The sequence below is a fragment of the Oncorhynchus tshawytscha genome, linkage group LG06 (assembly GCF_018296145.1).
Source record: "Oncorhynchus tshawytscha isolate Ot180627B linkage group LG06, Otsh_v2.0, whole genome shotgun sequence".
Lineage (NCBI taxonomy): Eukaryota > Metazoa > Chordata > Actinopteri > Salmoniformes > Salmonidae > Oncorhynchus > Oncorhynchus tshawytscha.
In genome coordinates this window covers 32572790-32592721 of record NC_056434.1, presented here as the reverse complement: position 1 = coordinate 32592721, position 19932 = coordinate 32572790, and the positions used below count along the sequence as shown (strand labels likewise).

General features: G+C 41.0%; 1 protein-coding gene across 1 annotated transcript in view; it reads right to left on the bottom strand.

The window, feature by feature from the left end:
* LOC112245124 (semaphorin-3D-like) overlaps positions 1–19932 on the bottom strand; it is a 64647-nt gene that overhangs the window by 29847 nt on the left and 14868 nt on the right. Inside the window, exons 3-8 of the mRNA XM_024413105.2 lie at positions 12339–12499; positions 6817–6879; positions 6570–6689; positions 6376–6469; positions 5613–5741; positions 2796–2932 (exon numbers count right to left, since the gene is read on the bottom strand). Of these exons, the coding sequence (XP_024268873.1) occupies positions 2796–2932; positions 5613–5741; positions 6376–6469; positions 6570–6689; positions 6817–6879; positions 12339–12499 (704 nt within the window). The remainder of the gene's footprint in view (positions 1–2795; positions 2933–5612; positions 5742–6375; positions 6470–6569; positions 6690–6816; positions 6880–12338; positions 12500–19932) is intronic.

The window sequence follows — 19932 nt, the reverse complement described above, 5'->3', positions numbered from 1 at the left end:
TTCTACTTTGTTGCATTACAACCTGTAATTTAAATTGATTTATATTTGGATTTCGTGTAAAGGACACAAAATAGTCCAAATTGGTGAAGTGAAATGAAGAAAATAACTTGTTTCAAAACATGTGAAAAGAGAAAAGTGGTGAGTGAATATGTATGTATTCACCCCCTTTACTACGAAGCCCCTAAATAAGATCTGGTGCAAACAATTACCTTCAGAAGTCACATCATTAGTTCAATAAAGTCCACCTGTGTGCAATCTAAGTGTCACATAATCTGTCACATGATCTCAATATACAGTATATACAACTGTTCTGAAAGGCCCCAGAGTCTGCAACACCACTAAGAGTGCAAGAGGCACCACCAAGCAAGCGGCACCATGAAGACCAAGGAGCTCTCCAAAGTTGTGGAGAAGTACAGATCAGGGTTGGGGGGTTATAACAAAAATATCGAAAACTTTGAACATCCCACAGAGCACCATTAAATCCATTATTTAAAAAATGGAAAGAATATGGCACCACAACAAACCTGCCAAGAGAGGGCCGCCCAACAAAAGGTCAAGGATCAGACAAGGAGTGCACTAATCAGAGAGGCAACAAAGAGTCCAAAGATAACCCTGAAGGAGCTGCAAAGCTCCACAGCGGAGATTGGAGTATCTGTCCATAGGACCACTTTAAGCCGTACACTCCACAGACCTGGGCTATATGGTCTTTAAGCCATTGCTTAATAAAGAAAGAAATAAGCAAACATGTTTGGTGTTCGCCGAAAGGCATGTTGGAGACTCCCCAAACATATGGAACAAGGTACTCTGGTCAGAAGAGACTAAAATTGAGCTTTATGGCCATCAAGGAAAACTCTATGTCTAGCGCAAAGCCAACACCTCTCATCACCCCGATAACAACACCCTACATGCTGTGGGGATGTTTTTCATCGGCAGGGACTGGGAAACTGGTCAGAATTTAAGGAATGATGGATGGAGCTAAATACAGGGAAATTCTCGAGGGAAACCTGTTTCAGTCTTCCAGAGATTTAAAGACTTGGACAGAGGTTCACCTTCCAGCAAGACAATGACCCTAAGCATACTGCTAAAGCAACAGTTGGAATGGCCTAGCCAAAGCCAAGACCTCAATCCAATTAAGAATCTGTGGTATGACTTAAAGATTGCTGTACACCAAAAGAACCCATCCAACTTGAAGGAGCTAGAGAAGTTTTGCCTTAAAGAATGGGCAAAAATCCCAGTGGCTAGATGTGCCAATCTTATAGAGACATACCCCAAGAGACGTGCAGCTGTAATTGCTGCAAAAGATGGCTTTACAAAGTATTGACTTTGGGGGGGTGAATAGTTATGCACGCTTTTTTTCTGTTTTTTTGTGTGTCTTACATCTTGTTTGTTTCACAATAAAAATGATTTTGCATCTTCAAAATGGTAGGCATGTTGTGTAAATCAAATGATTCAACCCCCCCCCAAAAAATCTATTTTAATTCCAGGTTGTAAGGGAACAAAATAGGAAAAATGCCAAGGGGAGTGAATACTTTCACAAGTCACTGTAGAACCTAAAGAATGGGTAGGGGGCTAGAGTAGGTGCAGGACCAATATGGGACTGGACCAACTATCCTACTGTCATCCTTACAAAAAATATGAGGTTTCACGTTAAAAATGCTCACATGCGAAAAAAAGATATGCAGTTTTACTTGTGAATAACATTTTTCATGTAAAAATCACATTTGCCTTTTCACACGTAAAATAACTCCACATTGCGAAAATCTTACTTTCACATGGAGAATTGCAAGTTCACATGTGAAAAACAATCACATGAAAAAATCTAATTTGCAGTTTCATGTGCAGCACTTTCACGTGATTGTAAGAAAACTACACATTTACTCCACTGTTTGTGAACAAAGAAAATGGAAACAAACACTGTATAGCCTAAACACATGATTCAAAGTATAATTGATATCATGGATGCATTTATAGTGTAGTTTATTAAAGAGTGGTTGCATTTATCGCGCCCCATCCCTCAGATTTTTGCCAAAGCTGTTGTGGGGACACACTTTGTTAATGTTTACATGCAGTATTGCCACTATAAACACCTTTAATAGAGTCATAGTGTTATTATATGACGCAATCCTCTAGTGAGGGAGTTACTTTTGTGTCATTAATATCAAGTAAAGCTTCTGAAGATGAGAACAAAATGCTTAGTATTGCAAACAAAAAGAATGATATTGAAAGCAAAACATAGACCCAAAAGTATTGTTAGCGAAACAAAATATTTAATGTGGGAGCAAATTAATTGTAAATGGATGCAAAAAATAGTTTTCAGTCATAAAAAAAAACGCTTCCCTCTTTCCTGCAATTGTCTGGGGAGAAACACATCTGAGTTGTCCACACATGTCTGAAAACCATGTGTTTTTCACATTATTTTGTTTCATTGTCTTTTTTTTGTAAGGGCGTACTTAATTCATACACCTTAACTGCTGTCCTGAGACCTGACATTAGGCTGCCCTGTCAGCCAGACAAAAACACAGGTTAAACTTTAATTTACCCTCTTTGACAGCAGTGGTCCGCTCCTCTGTCAGCAGATTACACAAGAGGAATGTACCAGGAAGTATCCTCCCAGGGGGGTTTAAGTATATCTGTGGGAGAAGCTAGCTCTATAGCAGTGGACACAGATCTATCACTGTACATGCGCCCTGTTAGATGTCTGTCCTCCTCTACGCCCCTTCCCTGACATCTCCCCAAACCTTCCCTCACTCCTCACCTTCGTTCTTTTACCATTCTACACCTCTCCCCTCTCTCACCTTGCAGACGCGTGCTACGCGGGACAGGACACTCTTATCGCTCCTGTCCCGTGATGACTCTCGGAAGAAGAAGTAGATCTTGTCATCGTCAGGGTTGTAGGTGTCGGACACAGGGTGAGCTGATATAAACCTGGCCTCTAGTGTGTGAGAGAGAGAGAAAGAAAGAAAGAGAGAGAGAAAGAGAGAGAAAGAAAGAAAGAAAGAAAGAAAGAGAGAGAAAGAGAGAAAGAGAGAAAAAAAGAGAAAGAGAGAAAGAGAGAGAGAAAGAGAGAGAGAGAGTTATCAAAGCAGCATTGTTCATTTCCAGTCTGACCCTATGGACACAGCGGAGCGTCTTTTAGAAGTTAGAGTTAGCACGCGCCTCAGTCTCCTCGGAGCACCCTGATTTATGAACGCTAAAATACCTCCAGACAGAGCCATGGAACAGAGGAAAGGAACTAGACAGAGTGAGAAAGAAAGAGCCGTGATCTGGGTGTTACAGTAACATGACATCAACCCTGGAAGCCTCTCAGTGAATTCCTTAAAATAGTCCAATGTAGGCCTGCTCACACACACACTACACATAGTCACTGTTACTGTACATTAGTTAAAACCTCTGACACACACATACACAGTGACAGCACGTCTCCAGAGATCTCCCTCACACCCTGCCCATGGCTCTGAAATGTGGTGAGTGTGTGTCAGGAGTTGGAAACTGGTGACATCTTTTGATCCATGACAAATGTAGACGAGAGTGATTCATAGAATAGACAGAGAGGAGTGTGTATCATAGAATAGTGCTTGTAGTGTGTGTATGTAGAGCAGGGACCTGTGAACTGTGGCACACTGTAAATCCCCTAGTAGGTACAGTACGTATACCCTGTACAGTAGGTGTGGTGTCTATAGTGTGGAACTCGTGTAAAAGTCATAAATGAATAACTGGACTGTTTGCTTTGGGCAGGAATGCCAATAACCTCCCACAAGCCCAAAATGAGAACATAAAGCAGCTCTGTGTATCAATGGAAAGACTGGGAAGTGAAACACTCAATGACAAAACTAGCCTATGAATGAACTCACCTGCTTCAACCAATCCTTATGTACCGAGACTGAGAGGAAGGATGTATTCTAAAGAACCAGGCCAACGGTTACTGTGATATAATGTCATGCCACAATGAATGGCTCTACAAGCTGATCATTCACAGCTCTACAACATGCGTGTGTGTGTTTGTGTGTGTGCACAGCAAATTGTCCAGTGTTGATTTTTCAATGTAACATTTCTAGGTGTTGATTCAGCAGTTAATATCACTCTCTAAGAGTGTAAAATAACCCCCAGTGTTGGTGTTAATAACCAGAGTTATTGTTATACACTGTGGAGAGTAAAACAGTCCCATCAAAACTACACCCATCATTACCATATTTTCTAGCATGCTCTAGTGCAGGCCAATTTTCTTTTAAGAAGTTTTAAATATCTGTGCTTTTGTATTGATTGATTGATTGTTTGATAAATGTTATGCAACACAAATATAAATAACATACATTTTTCTAAACTAATCCAATCGGTTAGTATTTATTGTGTTAGTTACTGAAATGGTTGTTCCAGTTGAAATGGTTTAGATAGCCTTCTTATCAATTTTCCTAACCCTGACAGTCATTCTGAATGCAGGTTATGGGTGAATAAACTGTTGGATATCCTAATTCTGACTGGATTCCAATAGGATTTACACATCACTTTGCATGCCAGCTTAATGTGACTTGCAGGCCTGATGTGGCCTGTAAACCAGGATTTTCATAACACCACTGAGTTAGTGTAAAACTAGGCCATCAAAGTAAGGCCTTGTGATGACTATTCAGTGCTTGTTTTCTCACAAACTACAATTGTAGTGAACAGTGTAGAATATTAGCAACCAGGAAATGAGATAGTGATATCTACATTGGCCACTTGCCCTGATATCCACGAGATAACAGAACCACAAAGTCAAAACAGCTTTTTTGACAGCAAATGCCTTCCCGGTGGGAGAAATAAATAGGCGAATATCACAGCCAATCACAACACTGGTGGATAAGTAATACTGTGAAACACTATCATTTTACTATTACTGCAGATATATTATGGACATTTTCTTAAATTACAATGCAAAAATGCAAAAAAATACTATGTGTAGCACCTTTAATTACCAGCCCCTAATATCATGCTTGGACAACCTGGGATACAAATGCTAGTTGGTGGCATTGCTATTTGGCAGTCTCGGCCACGTATATGGTACGTGGCCTTCAGATTGCAGGCCTGCTTACGGGTAGAGCAAATCAACTGGCTAGGTACTGTCTCAACAGTTATGGGCAGGAGAAAGTGTGGAGGAGAAGGTGCTTTTTGTTTCCTTAATAATGCTGCAATATGTAACTTTTTGGGCGACCCGACCAAATTCACATAGAAATTTGAGTTATAGATCTGTCTTTGTCATTGAAAGCAAGTCTAAGAAGTGGGAGATCGGTTCTATGTGCACCTTTTTCTATGCCTACAATTCTTAAGTTGAGTTTTTGCGTTTTTTACTTTTGATTTTGTACGCTAGTTTCAAACAGCTGAAAAAAAATATTCCTGGTTTTGGAAAACATATTTCACAGTGGTTTAGATGGTAAAGTGATTCTCTACACTATACTTACTTATTTTGTCACATAACCGGAAATTAGGCAAACTACTATAATTTTAGCAACCATGAAATGCCGGAGCGATTTATTCATAGATTTCTGCATAGTGCATCTTCAATGACCTTTGAAATGTTTGAATCCTTTATGATGTAATGCTATTTGTGGATGTATGTGTGTGTATGTATGTATGTGTACCGTTGATCCAGTAGTCCTCTGAGATCTCAGTGCGTATATAGTGCTGGTCAGGGGGCGGGCCCAGGGAGCGGGTGAATGTTGTGTCTTTACCCAGGAAGTCTGATGCTGTGCCCGCATACAGGAATTGATCTGCAACCAATCAGACAAAAGGAGGGTTAGGCCTGTACCAATGATGGGGGTCAAGTAAAACTGTAAATGTGAACCTATTAGAGTAACCAGCTACACTCAGATAAAAAGGAAGAAAGCAAACCTGAGCAAAAACAAATTAGTCAATCGCTCTAAAATGTGTGTCATGCTTTCAGTGATACGACATTCTTTGGCAAAACCAGATTTCTGAAAGACGATATGCTGATCAAATATGTTTCAATGAATCTAGCCTTGACAAAAATATGTCTAATAATTTAGGAGTTGGCTTAGTAGATGACAATGTCTTTCTTTCCTCATCATAACACACACACACACACACACACACACACACACACACACACACACACCCTGGGGATAGCAGTGAGAATCTTGAGGGAGACACTATGTGAGTGTTTATAGTTCCATGCCAAGTATAAATTGTTTATTACATTCAGACATAATTCTCCCTACAAGAGGGCTTTCCTTTTTTATTGTAGAGGGCTTTTGAACACCAGGACATGAGAGAGAAGGTGTTAGGGCTGAATGTGGGTGTAGAATGGTGTCAGGGTGGGGCTGAGTTTCTGTCAGTAGGTCTAGGTTAGTAAGAAGAGGACATTATGATGGGGCGTAGTCTGACCTGTGAGTACAGAGGTGAAAGGTTGCCTGGGGTCGTAAGGACATTTCAGCCTCCCAGACTCCACTGTACCGGACAACAACTGGAACACACCCTCCTTAAGAGAAAAAGAGAGAGAGTGAGAAAGAGAGAAATACTGTGTAAGTAAGCAGTGTGTGCTGTGTGTGTGTGAGTGTGTGTGTTCTCCCCGACTCTACCTCTCTGCGTCCTGAGATCTCAATGAAGGCACAAATGGGGTGGAAGGCTCCTGTCCCACAGGCGTACAGATGGGTGTGGTTATAGTTGTGGAGCACACGCACAAAATTGCCACACTCCAACTGAGAGTAAGAAGAAAGGAACCAAGAAGAGTAAGATATTTTTGGAATGTCATTTTTTACCCGAACAGTGATTTTATTGTCAATGTGAATTAAACAAGGCTTCAGGCTTTTTCCAGACTTTACTCACATGAGCACTCTTGCCGGCCAGTTTACACATCTCAACTCTGTCTGTGGGGGCTGGCCAGCTGATCTAGGAATAGATGGACAGGGAGGTTTACATGACAGACAACACACCACAAACAATACCACTGATCCTGCATCAGAACCACACAACTCAAGACATAAGAACAAAGCATTACGTACAAAACCCTGAGAGGAAACGTATGTCAATCAGACAGGAGTCAGCCTGTCCTAACAGTGATCTTAACCTCACTAGGGTAGAGGGCACTAATTCTCCCCTCCAGATGAAAAACGTGCCCAAAGTAAACTGCCTGTTTCTCAGGCCCAGAAGATAGCATATGCATATTATCGTTAGATTTGGATAGAACACACTCTAAAGTTTCCAAAACTGTCAGAATAATGTCTGTGAGTACGTCAGAACTTATATGGCAGGTGAAAACCTGAGGAAAATCAATCCAGGAAGTGCCATTATTTTGAATGGGTGTTTTTCCTTTGAAAGCCTATCCACCATGTAAACGGTTATGAACCAGATTGCCTTGCCAATGGCTTCTACTAGATGTGAAGAGTCTTTAGACATTGTTTCAGGCTTTTATTCTGAAAAATGAGTGAGAATGATAACATTTAGTCAGTGGATAGTGAGATGGTTCCTCTTTCTTATTTTTCTTTTATAATGACGACGCTATTGTCCGGTTGAAATTTTATCGATTATTTAGGCTAAAAACAACCTGAGGATTGATTAGAAACATCGTTTAACATGTTTCTACGAACTTTACGGACACTATTTGGAATTTTTGTCTGCCCGTTGTGACCGCATTTGCAACATTGGATTACTGAACAAAACGCACCAACAAAATGGAGGTTTTTAGATATAAAGAGGGAATGTATCGAACAAAACAAACATTTATTGTGTAAGTGAGAGTCCCGTGAGAGCAACCATACAAAGATCAAAGGAAAGTGATTAATTTTATTGCTATTTCTGACTTTCATGACTAATCTACATGGCTGCGAACTGTTCGTAATGTTTTGTCTGCTGATCGCTGTCCTCAGATAATCGCATGGTTTGCTTTCACCATAAAGCCTTTTTGAAATCTGACACGGTGGCTGGATTAACAACACGTTAAGCTTTAACTTGATGTATTGCATGTGTGATTCCATGAGTTAAATATTTATAGTAATTTTTTTGAATTTGGCGCTCTGTAAATTCACCGGATGTTGGCCAGTTGGGACGCTAGCATCCCACCGGCCACAAAGAAGTTAAGGGGGATAATGTTCTGTGTCCCTTGTACTGTATGTATACGGTATGTAGCTGATGTTCATACAAGTGTTATAACTGGTGTATCTTCTTAGCATGTTCATCCCTAACCCGCTACCAAGGAGCGACATCACTGGGGTTACACAGACTCCACACATCCCCCCCCCCCACACATGCATATACACGCACTTACGTCAGCGAAATAGGATTCCATAATATTGCCTCGCTCCATGGAATTCATACAATTCTTATGATTTGAGTACACAGCACATTACAGTACAGTATAGTATATTTCAGGTCTGGGCAAGAGAGGATTTTGTCTTGAGCTGGATTTGAGAAACCCAGTAACATAAATCCTATACCACCAATCAATCAATGCATTAGTTTCACAGCGGGAGGATCAGGTCACACTTGACTTCACAATCTGCAATGTACCTGGTATTCACTTAGAACTCGGCATATCATGTGGTTACTTGTTGGTAACTTTGGAATTCATTGCAATAGCTACAATTTTTGCAGCAGGTACCACTTTGTCGCAGGTAAGTAAGGATTATGTTGAATTCCATTGTACCCATAGTGCAAATTCAATGTAGTCATAGTTGTAAATACCATTTTCTTACCAGCTGAAATAGGACAGTAAGATGTGTTGCAGACTAAGGAAAATGAGACACACCTGTAAATGTGCACTCTGTGTGTTGTCTGAGTGTGTCTAATGTCCTGTCTATCTTATTCCTAGCTCTATACTGAGTATACCAAACATTTTGACCTCAGAACAGCCTCAAATAGTCAGGGCAAGTGACATCAATAAGTGATCATATATTTTACCTGGATTCAGCTGGTCAGTCTGTCATGGAAAGAGCAGGGTGTTCTTAATGTTTTGTCCACTCACATTCACACAGCTCTACCACGGAACAATCTAGTCTAACTATCTGGCCAGTATCAGTATCAATGACCAGAAATCAACAGTTAGAGAGCAGCACTCAGACTTACAACAACCCGATAAAGATCAAAGAAGCTTGACTCGGTCTGGCGCAGGGATCAAGCACAGCTGCATAAACAAACACTCACCTCTACTACAGCACATCTAAGCGGAGTATACCAAACATTAGGAGCACCTTCATAATATTTCGTTTCACCCTCCACTTTGACCTCAGACCAGCCTAAATTCGTAGGGGCATGGAGTCTACAAGGTGTCGAAAGTGTTCCACAGGGATGCTGGCCCATGTTGACTCCAAAGCTTCCCACAGTTGTGTCAAGTTGGCTGGATGTCCTTTGGGTGGTGGACAATTCTTGACAAACACGGGGAACTGTCGAGCATTAAAAACCCAGCAGCAGCAGTGCAGCTTTTGGCACAAACCGGTGTGTCTGACACCTACTATCATACCCAGTTCAAAGACCCTTAAATTATTTGTCTTGCCATTCACTCCCTGAATTGCAGATGCACACAATCCATGTCTCAATTGTCTCAAGGATTAAAAATCCTTCTTTAACATGTCTCCTCCCCTTCATCTACACTGATCGAAGTGGATTTAACAAGTGACATCAATAAGGGATCATAGTTTTCAACTGGATTCACCTGGTCAGTCTGCCACAGAAAGAGTAGGTGTTCTTAATGTTTTGTACTGAGTATATGTGTCCTATTTGCAGCTATGTGTGTGTGTGTGTGCGCGCGTGCGTGTGTGCACGTGTGTGCGTGTGTGTGTGTGCGGTCTAGGTCAAAGTCAAGGTCAGCAGGTAGACAGCCTGATAGACAGACAGAGCACTGTGTTAATTGACTGGTGCTAATTCCATCCACTCTACAAACTCTGCCCACTACTACAATACATCACTGATTACGCTGCATTCCTCACAGATCCACTCCACATAGCTGTGTCAGTAGTCATGTGGAAGATATGTAGCACAAGCACAGTCAGGTTTAAATGACTACTTACAGATGGTATTTGGCATTTTATTAGGATCCCCATTAGCTGTTACAAAATCAGCAGCTACTCTTCCAGGAGTCCACACAAAACATGAAACATAATACCGAATTACATAATACAGAACATTAATAGACAAGAACAGCTCAAGAACAGAACTACATCCATTTTTAAAAAGGCACATGTAGCCTAGATATAAATGCATACACAAAAACTACCTAGGTCAAATAGGGGAGAGGCGTTGTGTCACGAGGTGTTGCTTTCTGTTTTTTGAAACCAGGTTTGCTGTTTATCTGAGCAATATGACATGCAAGGAAGTTCCATGCAATAAGGGCTCTATATAATACTGGACACTTTCTTGAAGTCCCCAAATGTTCTGGATTTGGGGACTGTGAAAAGACCCCTGGTGGCATGTCTGGTGGGTTAGGTGTGTGTGTCAGAGCTGTGTGTAAGTTGACTATGCAAAAGACGTGGGATTTTCAACACATTAATGTTTCTTATAAAAAGATTAAGTGATGCAGTCAGTCTCTCTTCAACTCTTAGCCAAGAGAGACTGTCATGCATAGTATTTATATCAGCCCTCTGATTACAATTAAGAGAAAAACGTGCCGCTCTGTTCAAACTTGCACTGCCTTTCTTTCATAATCTTTTTGTTGTTGCATGAATACAATTTCTCACTGTTCAATTGTTGGCCTGCCTACGTTTGCGCACGTTGCCAATGAAATTAAAATAATTGGTAACATCAAATGGTTTTGCGATGAATAAGCCATCTGACGTGGATCTGATGTGGATGATCTTGTTCCTGTAGTGCTTGTAAACACCCTGGTAGGTTGATTAATAACCTGAACCAGATTACAGGTACTGGTTACAGTGAGAAGCCTCTTGAGTGGACAGCTTGATGAAAACCAGTCAATATTCAGGTCCACAAGAAAGTAAACCGCTCTGTTTACATCACATACACTATAAAGAATTTCACACATACTATTTAGATACTGACTGTTAGCACTTGGTGGCCTATAGCATCACCCCAAAAGAAAATACTTTAGATGTGCCAAATGAACCTGCAACCACTTCAGTAACACTTGACATAAAATATTTTCTAAGCATTACAGGGATATGGCTCTGAACGTACACAGCAACTCCTCCCCCATAAGCATTTCTGTCTCTTTTACAGATGTTATATCCTTGTATTGCTACTGATGTATAATCAAATTAATGATCTAAGTGAGTCTCAGAAATGGCTAATATATGAATGTTATCTGATGTTAGCAAGTTATTGATTTCATGAATCTTATTTCTAAGGCTACATATATTAATATGGGCTATTTTCAGCCCTTTCTTGGGTAGCTTATCAGAGATAGACATAATGTTCAAAAGCGCAGACAAAGCAAGAGAAGAAATACATACATTCAGCAGTCCATTAATCAATTGGTGTGTGTGTTTTAACATGTTTTAAAGATGAATGAAAAATAAAACACTAATATACATTGATTAGTTAAATATTTGCCCCCCTGAGTCAATAAGAAAAACCTTTAGCTGCGATTACAGTGGAGTCTTCTTGGGTAAGTCTAATAAGAGCATTGCACACCTGTATTGTGTGATGTTAGTCATTATTATTTTCACATTTCGTTCATCTCTGTCAAGGTGTTGGGGATCATGGCGAGACAGAAATGTTCAATTATTAACTTGACCATGCTTAAAGAGATATTCAGTGTCTGATTTGTTCTTGTTACCAATCTACCAATCACTGTCCATCTATGTAGTTGAATCTGTGCTTGACATTCAATACTTGACTAAGGGACATTACAGATGTTGTATGTATGGGGGATAGAGGAAGTGGTAGCCATTCCAAAATTATATTAATCCCTTTGATATTATGGAATATTCTGTGTAGATCAATGAAAAAAAAATACAATGAAATCTATTTAAATCCCAATTTTTAACGCAACAAAATGTGAAAAAAGTTCAAGGGGGTGTATACTTCCAACCTATAGGCAATGTAGCCGAGCCTATTGGAGAGAGTTGGGTGATTCCCTGCGTGAGTGTGCATGTCTGAGGTGTGGCAGTTTGTGTCTGCATGGGGTTATAGCTAGTCAGCTGTTAAGACTTGAGTTCTGCCCAGGGCTTTCCTTCCTTCTGCTGGAGAGAGATACTATACTGTCTCCTATAGGTCCAGCTCATACCCTTTTTTGCACAATCAGGCCAAATTATACTGTGTTGGCTTAGATATTTGTATTTCTACATTGTCCTTTCCCGCACAATTAAATGTATCTGGCTATTTGGATAAAGATTGCACCCCCAAATTCCATGCATAATTAAAGTAAATGGTTCTCTAGAAAGGTTGCAGGTGTAGCATACCTTCCTGGGGGCTCTACTGAGGTGGTCAGGGTCCAGTAGGTAAACTGAGTCTCTGGTTCCCAGCAGCAGCCTGCCTCTCTCCTCATCCAACAACACAGAGTGGGAATGGAGACCATCAGTAGGACTCAGGAACACGGATACACTACCACTCTGGACCAGCTCTGAGAGAGAGAGAGAGAGAGTCAAAACACACAGGAATGCATACAGACTTTCATACACATATTCTGTGGCATGGAAAAGGTTGGTTTGGTTCATCAAGACTTAATAGAATACACTTAGTTTAATGAACCTGGACACTATAAGCATAGTTTGGAGAGACTTTTTCTAGACAGAGACAGGTTGTCTAGAAACAGGTCATGGATGCCTGCGTGTCTTGGCATGAGCTGAAACTGTCTCACTGTTCAACACCTTAACTGAGCGAAGAGAGTGAAAATCCTTCTGTGCGTGCGTGCGTGCGTGTGTGTGAGTGAGTGAGTATTGGTCATTGCTCATCACCTCTCCAACAAACACACAGAGACATCAGAATGCAGACCGACAGAAAGAGAAGCTAATGCATGGGCACGTTACACTCACATTACAATAAGGGCATAATGAGATATTACAGTGGGTTTTATCTTCAGACAGTGAAAGTGTTAAAGACGCCAGGATAAACCGACCTCGACCCACAGTGTTACTGACTGGCTGTAGATGGAGAAGGAAATGAGGAAGAGTGGGTTTGTCCTCAGTCGCCGCCATACCTGCATAATTATCAATAACCCACCATCACCCAACATATCCATACCTACAGTATACATCATCCATCAGCTTGACTAAATCTTCAGACGGTTAAACCTGACCATTATACTGATGTCACATGTCTGTCAAGACTAGGTTTAGATTAGACCCTGACCAAAATGACAGTTTGAGCTCCAGGGGGGGGGGAGTCTTCTGAATAGCTCTCATACAAACATATATTAAACCACGCACATCAATGCCTGCCCTCCACCCCTGAATATCTCCTGCTCATCCATGAATACTTTCTTCTAGAGTGAGAGCGGAGCTTCAGAGACAGACCAGAGAGAGGTATGTATGCATGTCTTCACCATATCCATTCACCTGTCTCTAACCTATCTAATCTCCCCATAGGTCAAATGCAGTTAGAAACATGATGTTGTGCACCACATACAAGACCATTATTCCTCCAACAAACATTTACAGTTGGCACTATGCATTCGGGCGGGTAGAGTTCTCCTGGTATCCTCCAAGTTCGTTGGACTGCCAGATGGTGAAGCATGATTCATCACTCCAGAGAACGCGTTTCCACTGCTCAAGAGTCCAGTGGCGGAGAGGTTTACACTCCAGCCGACGCTTGGCATTGCGCCTCTTGATTTTAGGCTTGTGTGGAGCTGCTAGGCCATGGAAACCCATTTCATGAAGCTCCCGACGAACAGTTCTTGTGCCGACGTTGCTTCCAGAGGCAGTTTGGAACTCGGTAGTGAGTGTTGCAACCAAGGATTTTTACACCCTACGCACTTCAGCCAGAGGCAGTTTGGAACTTGGTAGTAAGTGTTGCAACTGAGGATTTTTACACCCTACGCACTTCAGCACATGTGGCCTACCACTACTTGGCTGAGCTGTTGTTGCTCCTAGATGTTTCCACTTCACAATAACAGCACTTACAGTTGACCGGGGCAGCTCTAGTAGGGCAGAAATTTGACAAACTGACTTGTTGGAAAGGTGGCATCCTATGACGGTGCCACGTTGAAAGTCACTGAGCTCTGGAGTAAGGCTACTCTACCGACAAGGTAAAAATAAGTCCTTCTGCCCCTGAACAAGGCAGTTAACCCACTGTTCCTAGGCCGTCATTGTATATAAGAATTGGTTCTTAACTGACTTGCCTAGTTAAATAAAATGTTATTTGTGGATGTATATTATTAATTTACTATGATACAGTATGTTATGAAATTGCAATATGTATGATATGTTAGAGTTAAGGGTTAGGGGAAGAGTTAGCTAACATGCTTAGTAGTTGCAAAGTTGTTAAAATGCTGAAGTTGTTCGATTTTCGAACACGCAACCTTTGGGTTGTTAGACGTTCATATTATACAACCACCCAACCATCCTCCATTGCTTTTTGCCTTAATGCCTAATGTAATCTTCTGTCTTTTGTAACATATCATACTAATATTAGTCTTGTCAATGAGACCAGGCTATATGAAATCATACTTGGGAGAAAAGTACTTTTCTTGTTCAGGGTAATTGATCTGGGTGAGGTTTCCCAAAACCACTGTAGCTAATATGGTACTTTACTTCACAACCCAGACTCAAGCACACACACACACACCTTCCCTCACCCCAAACTGAGGTGATGTTGACTTTATGTTTCTATGCTGGATGAATGAAGGCTGGTGACTCCAGAGATCTGGGTGTGTGAGGGGGTCACTCTGAGAGGTTTGACACTGTGATTAGCCTGAGGGTGTGAATGCTTAGCGACGTTACTCACTACCAATATTTGAACTTTTAGACCCCTCCCTCGCCCCCTAATACCTCTTCTTACACACACATCACCCCGACGCACTCACCTTTCTCTCTCGTTCTCTCTTTCGCAGAAACACACACACGCACCCGCACATACACGCAGAGCCACTATGCCCTTTCTACACTAAACCTACAGAGAGCTTAGCCGTGCTAGCCCTTGGTTAACTCTGTCATTTGCTCGGTAAACACACAGCACTAGGATCCCAGGGATAGGCCCAGCTTAGCCTCACTGTTAGCACTTAGCTTATCGCTGAGCTCCAGCCATGACACCTCCCCCTTTCTCTGCAGTCTCTCCACAGGCACCGTTCAGCAAATCCTGATCCCCATGGAGTTCTACTGGTTTATTTGAGTTAGATAGCATTTCACATCGGCTAGTGGCTAGCATCAGGTTTTAAGATAACCCTACTGACGGACTGTCTGTGTGCATGTGTAGCGGTTGTGCGTGTGACAGCTACAGCGCCACAGCCCAGGGCGTGTTCACTATATGGTGACTAAGAGGCTTCCTCTCCTCCCCACCCTATTCTCCGAGGATGGGAATCAACAGTGACAGAGAGATATGTTTCTGCGTATGATATACAGATGAATATCCTGCAGGCAAATACATTATAGTTTTGATCTCAAGTTGATCAGATAACAGAGTTAAAACACTGAGATCTTCAGTCAAACTTAATCACTGTCATGTAAAACAGAATGACATTGGAATGTCATAACTATATAGGGTTGGAGGGTTAACACTCCCGCGATACTGTACAGGAACATTGTGTAATATCACAGCGCTATCGACCTGAATCAGCTTGGAAAGATGTAAGACGTGGAAGTGTTCCCCTGGCAAAGAGAGATGGAGAGAACATGGATTTACAGTTACATATAATTCAGGGCTATAAAGTAAACTGCTTGTCTGGATCTGGATCAGCATGTGGGTTATGGAAAACTTCGTTTACATGAGTTTAAAGTGGGAGGGCCAGTCAGATTAACTCTGTAGAATATATGCCTGTATTATTATCACAAGACAAAATGTCCTAATACAGGATTTCCAAAACTCCTTGCTTCACATTAAGTTGTTGACACTAGCACTACACAGCTGATTCAAATAACCATCTCAACATCAAGCTTTATTTTAATCTGTTGTGTAGTGCTAGGGCAAAAAACTAAATGTGTACCCAGGGGGGGACCCCAGGAGCGAGTTTGGGGAACCCTGTCTTGGATAATATCATATTATCGAGGATGGCGTAGCAGTTCAGACATCTTTGTCGTGTCCCGTGTCCACATTTTCTTTCTTCGTATATATTTCGTCCCTTACCTCCTTTTCAAACGCTGTATATAGATTTTCTCTATTGTGTTATTGACTGTACATTTGTTTATTCCATGTGTAACTCTGTGTTGTTGTTTGTGTCACACCGCTTTTCTTTATCTTGGCCAGGTCGCAGTTGTAAATGAGAACTTGTTCTCAACTGGCCTACCTGGTTAAATAAAAGGTGAAATAAAAAATAAAATAAAAAAATACATTATGGCCAAACTCCCCGTAGTTTCTTGGCAAGGAGCCACTAGTACGACAGCAACACATGTACCCTCAAACTGTCTTCACAGCTCATCCCCATGACAGATTTTTGAAAATACACACAAAAACAACAACTAAATACAGTCAGCTGTGATAATATTTAGATCAGGATTATTTAGCTGCGTGTGATTGGACGGGAGCCATACTGTAACCATACATGTTATGGATTGATCCACCAAGACCCTGAGAGAGGTTTCAGGCTAGAACTAGGGCTGGTATATCAGTGAAATCTTGAATGTTGATTGTTCTCCCTTTTGAAAAATTCTGAACTCTTTCACCGCTGAAGGAATCAAAGGACAAACGTTGCCTGGTGGTTATTGAGAGGAAAGTACACTGCAAATGCGCTTTCTGAACTCCAGTTCATTCAGCCAGGGATGATGTGTGTATTTGAAGTGTGTGATCATAAAGAGATGATGTTGTTTGAAGCATGTGGTCAATTGGGGATGAAGATGTTTTGGAGGAGTTTGTTCAATCGGAGATGATTGACTTCAGTAGAGTTTGACTTTGCCAACTGTATTTTCAGAGGGGATGATGTTATTTTTTAAGTGTGATTTCAGTCAGGGACAATTTTCCTTTGATGGATTTCATAATACACTCTCAGAGTCTAATCTGACAACATTCTGAATATTTGAGTTTTGCTGAGATCTAAGGCTCAAGAATTGAATTGGCATGAAACAAGGCAATCTGCAGAGCTGAACCTGCATATTTCTACAGGACAAATTGCTAAATAAATAGAGTGTTTCAGGAAGTTATTATTTCTACCACTATTTATGTACTACAATGTATTTATGTTGTAAAATAACAACATGTAGATGAGCTTCTATTTTCAGCGATGCTGAGTCTTACAGGAGACTTGGCCAGGGAAAAGGGTTGGGGTTTAGGGGTTAGTCCAAGGTTGCAATTGGGATGCGGGGGTTTGTATCTGGGTTACAGTAGTGCAGGGGTTGGCAAAGACCGGCCTGTAATATATATTTTTTGCCCCCACAAGGTTTTTAGTAAAAAAAGGGTTTGTCAAGAAAGACTAAAATCACCAGGAATTCAGCAAAAAATGTGTTTCCAAGTATTACCACAAAAAAAGAGATGTGATTGTGCTCAATGCAATCAAGGTATCAAACGATTGTTTGTTTTAAATACAATCTATGTTTGGGCTTAGTTGTGATCATTTTGCAGTGTAGAATTTAGTAGTATTATTTTCCGACCATTCGCTCCAACAAACATTGTCCCGTGGCCTCATCTAGTCGCCTACCCATGGAGTACTGAATGTGAACTAGTGACTGGTGACTTTATGTGGGGGTGAGGGTTTAGGTGTTAATAGTTAGATCAGGGTTTGGTGGTCAGGGTTGAAGTAGAAGTTTTGGGGGTTACAGTCAGACTAAAGCTTGTAATGAGGTTCTTATGGGTGGTTAGTGTGTTTGCGTTATTGTAGTGTTTGTGTTAGAGTTTGAGTCATTTTTTGCTACGGGGTAGCATGGGTTTTTAGAGACCCTGTAGTTTACCCAACACTAAACACACTGACACACACAGAGTACCACAGCTACCACACAGCCAGACCCATTGTGGTCCTGTATTTCTCAGTCGAAAGGTGCTTGTAATGCCAGGATTGTGTATTCGTTTCCTGGGGCCACCCATTCGTAAAATGTATGCACGCATAAAAATGATTTTGGGGATAAAAGCGCCTGCTAAATTGCATAACAACAAAATATTGGCGTGCCTTTGAACGAGGTAGTAGGTGCCAGGCGCACCGGTTTGTGTCGAGAACTGCAACATATCTGGGTTTTTCACGCAGAGCAGTTCTCTGTGTGTATCAAGAATGGTCCACCACCCAAAGGACATCCAGCCAACTTGATACAAATGTGGAAAGCATTGGAGTCAATATGGGCCAGCATCCCTGTGGAATGCTTACGACACATTGTGGAGTCCCTTCCCAGACAAATTCAGGCAGTTCTGAGAGGCAAACAATACTGAGCTACATACTCATTGTGTATTTGTAAGAAATATAGAACTCTATAAAGCACATGTGTATTTAAAACAAATTAAATGTTTGCCTATCCATCATCACAACTATAAATGCTTCATAGATTTAACATGGTAACAGGGTGTAAGAGATTTTCCTTACTGTAGAGACTAAAGCCAATGTTGAGGCTGAAAAGACTACAGTTATTGTAGTTTTACAGCCTGACAAATACAACCCAACCCTACGCTCTCCCTTTATTACCTACAGTATGGACAACCCCAAATAGCTCTCTCTGTTTTCAAGCGATCTTTCACACCTCATATGTTTTAACACAGCGGCCAAGTGATTGTTTATTGGTGTGTGTATTGGTACGTGTGTGTGTTCTGTTAACAATTGTGGGTCGTTTCACGAAATTATTACCTTTTGCATTTTTAAGTAGAAATTGTGCACAAATATTGCATTTTAAAAGCCTGTTATATTGAGTGAATTGTCCTTTAATATAGACCATATGGAAAATTGTGCCAACATGCAGCATTTTGACATGTACCCTCTGTGAATCCTCTGCGACTTCTAGGAAGATTTTAACCCACTTAACAGCAACATTTCTCCAGGTTTTCACCATCATTGTAAAGCCCTTATTTTGTTGCTTTGACAAAGTAATTTCTAAAGATTAGTATTTATTTACTTTGATTAGGGATTCATTTTAAGGATAAAATAACTGTTCCTCATTTTAAGGTCAACCCTGTTACATGAACTGATCTCTCATTTTACTATGGTGAAAATATTTTACATCTAATAGTCAAATCATAGTGTAAAAGCAGGTTAGCTGGTTTTTATTCTTTTTGGCAATTTTCTGGTGTTTTGTGGTGGTGAGTGGGTTGAGCATGACATGTCAACTCGGTTATCCATAGATAGACAGGCTAGACATTTTGTTCACAATTCAAAATGGACAGAACAAGCTTCCAATCCCTCTGTTACAAAGGCATCCACGGCTGATTTAAGACGAAATCGTCAACACTGTTACGGTCAACCCCGTTATGATCAACCCTGGTGCGGTCAACCCTGTTACTTTATTTGGCACTTAATAGGCATTTACTATAGTTTTTTTTTTACCAAGTTACACTAGTCAAAAGGCACCAAATTGGTGGACAGACCCTTCAAACTCACATGAGCTGAAAAGAAAAGTGAATCATTCTAGAAGTAAAATGATCAAAAAGAGAGAGATAGAAGTCAGAACAATCAGCTGGACAGTGCGCCAGAGAATGGCTCATTTGCAGATAATTCAACATAGCTACTGATAAAAATACTGCAGGTGATGATGATGGAGAAAAAGCTGTTTGGTGTTTTGCACTTTCTGCATATATTATGTTGCACCTCTGTTGTCGATATAGTTCTCTCTTTGTAGATGTGGCAGTCATTTCTTGATTTAGAGCATGTTGCCAAAAACCTGTGCCAACTTAAAGTCAGGTCATTGTTTCTCAAAATGTTGGTTCAGAACCTACTGGTGGGTCAAAGCTAGTTCATCCTCCTAGCTAAAGCATCTATTAAAACTAGTATAATCAATT